The 2,487-nt window shown below is 58.7% G+C and overlaps 1 protein-coding gene across 1 annotated transcript; it reads right to left on the reverse strand.

Moving 5' to 3' along the window:
- Positions 1-6: 6 nt before the first annotated feature.
- Positions 7-2,242, reverse strand: WBP1 (WW domain binding protein 1). Its single transcript, XM_004696436.4, has 4 exons — positions 2,005-2,242; positions 1,098-1,200; positions 797-973; positions 7-611 (listed from the first exon to the last, which is right to left on the reverse strand). The coding sequence occupies exons 1-4, from the start codon at positions 2,071-2,073 to the stop codon at positions 148-150; spliced, it is 813 nt and encodes a 270-aa protein (XP_004696493.1). The 5' UTR covers positions 2,074-2,242; the 3' UTR covers positions 7-147.
- Between the last annotated feature and the right edge of the window lie 245 nt (positions 2,243-2,487).

Consider the following 2,487-nt stretch of genomic DNA (forward strand, 5'->3'; position numbering starts at 1 on the left):
CTAGCACAGTTCCCCCAGACACTGCCTCTCTTAAGGGCTCCAGCCTCTAGGCAGATTCTAGAAAGGGCAGGGTCAAGGAGAATTCCAGGAGTTGGGGACCAGGGCTGTTTTGGGTGAGCAAGAAACCTGCCCAGCTCCCTCCCAAAACTACTCGGGGATGTCCCCTTCACCTGAAGCCAGCCCCACAGGAGAGACGTGGAGTATAGAAGTTGGGGGCAGTACACAAGGGGAGTGGTGCTCCAGATGGGGAGTGGTGGTAAGAGAGCTTGCCTCTTTGACAGGCTCGCTGCCTTCACTGGAGTCTGGGCAGGGGCAGAGCTCAATGCCAGAGTCACCAGTCAGACGGCGGTAGCGGCATGGGGGTGTGGAGGCAGAGCTCACTCCAACCCTAGGCATACCCTCCTGGTGAGGGGGGTCATGCTGGTGGCTTGGGACACCTTCCACATTGGTTCCCTCGCAGTGGGTAGGGCTGCTGGATGTCGGAGAGCTGTGGGTACATTCACTGGAAGCGGCTGAGGGGCGGCTGGGGCCCACAGTGTAAGGAGGTGGTGGTGTGCCCGGGCGGTGGACCACATCCTCATAGGCTGGCGGTTTGAAGGCGCTGAGGAGGCCTGCAGGGGAAAGAATGGCACGGCATGGTTGCTTGGTTAGAACCCAATCAGTGGTTCTAACCAAGTGGTCTCTTTCCTACCAGGGAACTGGGTGCTGTGAGATGTCTGGCAAAGGGAATGTGGGAGTGGTTTGGGGACCTAGATTGGGAGGAGCCACCGGTAGCCCAGAGACTGGCGTTACTCACGGAGGTCAAGCACTGAACCAGCAGGGACAGGGCCAGCCCCGTGGCATGCCCCATGGTAGGCCAACAAGTTGATCTCACGCTGCCGCTGCTGTTGTTGCAGCCGGAGCTTAGCCCGTCGGTGACGGAAGGCGCAACAGCAGCTAAAGAGGATGAGGACAGTCCAGAGCAGCCAGAACCCTGCAGGAGGTGAGGAAGGTGTGTCTTAGACACCTCCCAAGCCAAGAAGGTCCTCCGAGGCTGGCATTCTGAGGTTCCTAGGGAGGGTGGGTAGAGGGCCTGGAAGAGCTCCTTGGAGACTCACACCAAAGCTCGTAGTAGTAGGTGCAGCAGCCCGTCTCCCCACAGCAGTGACCGCTCTCACAGAGGTAGGGCTGGTTGTTCACTCCGGGACACAGTTCTCGAAGCTGGGGACGAGGAAGCACTTAAAACCACAGGTGATTCCAGTCCGAGGCACTGTTGCCCAGGACCCCTGCATGCGCACACAGAACCCCACCCCGTGAACCAAACTGCTTGAAGAGACCCTGGGAGGGATGGTGAGGGAGTACTCGAATGTCCAAAAAGGCCGATTTTCACTCTCCTATCAAGCTTCCTCTTAACCACTCAAGGCCAGTCCCCCAGGCTAAGGGAATGTTTTGTCAGAATCGGTAAGCTAGGGACTCAGATCTTGGGCAAGGGGCTTCAGGTTACTTTCAAAGCCAAGATGCTTACATCATCCCTGAGTCCACCCCCAACCCGGCCTGAGCTTGCCACCCCTGGGTCTCAGGCTCCCTAGGGTAGAGGAGGGGCAGTGTGAGAGCCAGAGCTGTGCTTCCCAACCAGATGGGACTGCTGTGGATGGTAAGGGCTGGCATCCAGGGTTCCAGCTCTTCTCCAAATTGCTCCCTCAAGAGAATATGCTGCCGGATTCTGTTGTGACAATAGGCATATAGAAAAAACATCACAAACAACGGTTGCAAGACATGGGGGCCTGCCTCTGGCCACTGGAGAGCCACTGCATCTGCCGCTGCGGCCAAGCGATGGGGTCTATGAGGCTGCGGGCGGAATCCACTGCTTCGACCTTACGAAGTTTAGACAAAGAGTGGAAGGGGCATGTTTGGAAACTCCCCCAGATCTTTAGCTCCGTGGGTTCCACCCCCACCCCTGTCAGAAGGAAGGGGCAAGGAAACATAAATGGCTGTAGTGACAGGCTTTTGGAGCTGCTGGGATACCTGCTGTTGCGGCGACCGAAGTGCCCCCCAGGCCTCCTCGCTGCTGTTCACGCCGCTGGCCCGAGCCATTCCTCCGCTTACAGCCCCCTGAAGACCAGAGCCGCCTCTATCGCCAGCCACCCCGCCCCTGCCACCTCTGCTGCCACCGCCATGGTCCCTGCCCGGCCCATCTTCGCTGCCGCCACCATCACTCCGTCGCAGGAGCTTCCATCCAGGGAGAGCTCGGCCAACTAGGTCCAGGTTGCTCTGGCCTACCAATCAACACGGCCCTTCAAAGGACCGGCCAATAGGGAGGCACCGGGGCTTCTCCCTGTGGCCAATCAAGAGCAGCGCCTCCGCCACTCTCCCAGACACCAGGAGCTTGCAAAGACAAAGAGTGGGGGGAAGGTTCGAAACGCGGCCTTGACAGACAGCAACGATAACCAATAGCGGACAACAGAGCAGGCTCCGGCCTTATGGCCCAATGAACAGTCGGCCAGAAAA

The sequence above is a fragment of the Echinops telfairi genome, unplaced genomic scaffold (genome assembly GCF_000313985.2).
Source record: "Echinops telfairi isolate 266 unplaced genomic scaffold, ASM31398v2 ScPeMD7_9;HRSCAF=40, whole genome shotgun sequence".
Classification (NCBI taxonomy): Eukaryota; Metazoa; Chordata; class Mammalia; order Afrosoricida; family Tenrecidae; genus Echinops; species Echinops telfairi.

Excerpts from the sequence above, each read along its gene's own strand:
- WBP1 (XM_004696436.4), bottom strand. The coding sequence starts at position 2,073 with ATGGCTCGGGCCAGCGGCGTGAACAGCAGCGAGGAGGCCTGGGGGGCA. Across the intron at positions 1,201-2,004 it reads TTCGGTCGCCGCAACAGCAG|CTTCGAGAACTGTGTCCCGG; the intron begins GTATCCCAGCAG and ends CCTCGTCCCCAG. Across the intron at positions 974-1,097 it reads CTACTACTACGAGCTTTGGT|GGTTCTGGCTGCTCTGGACT; the intron begins GTGAGTCTCCAA and ends CACCTCCTGCAG.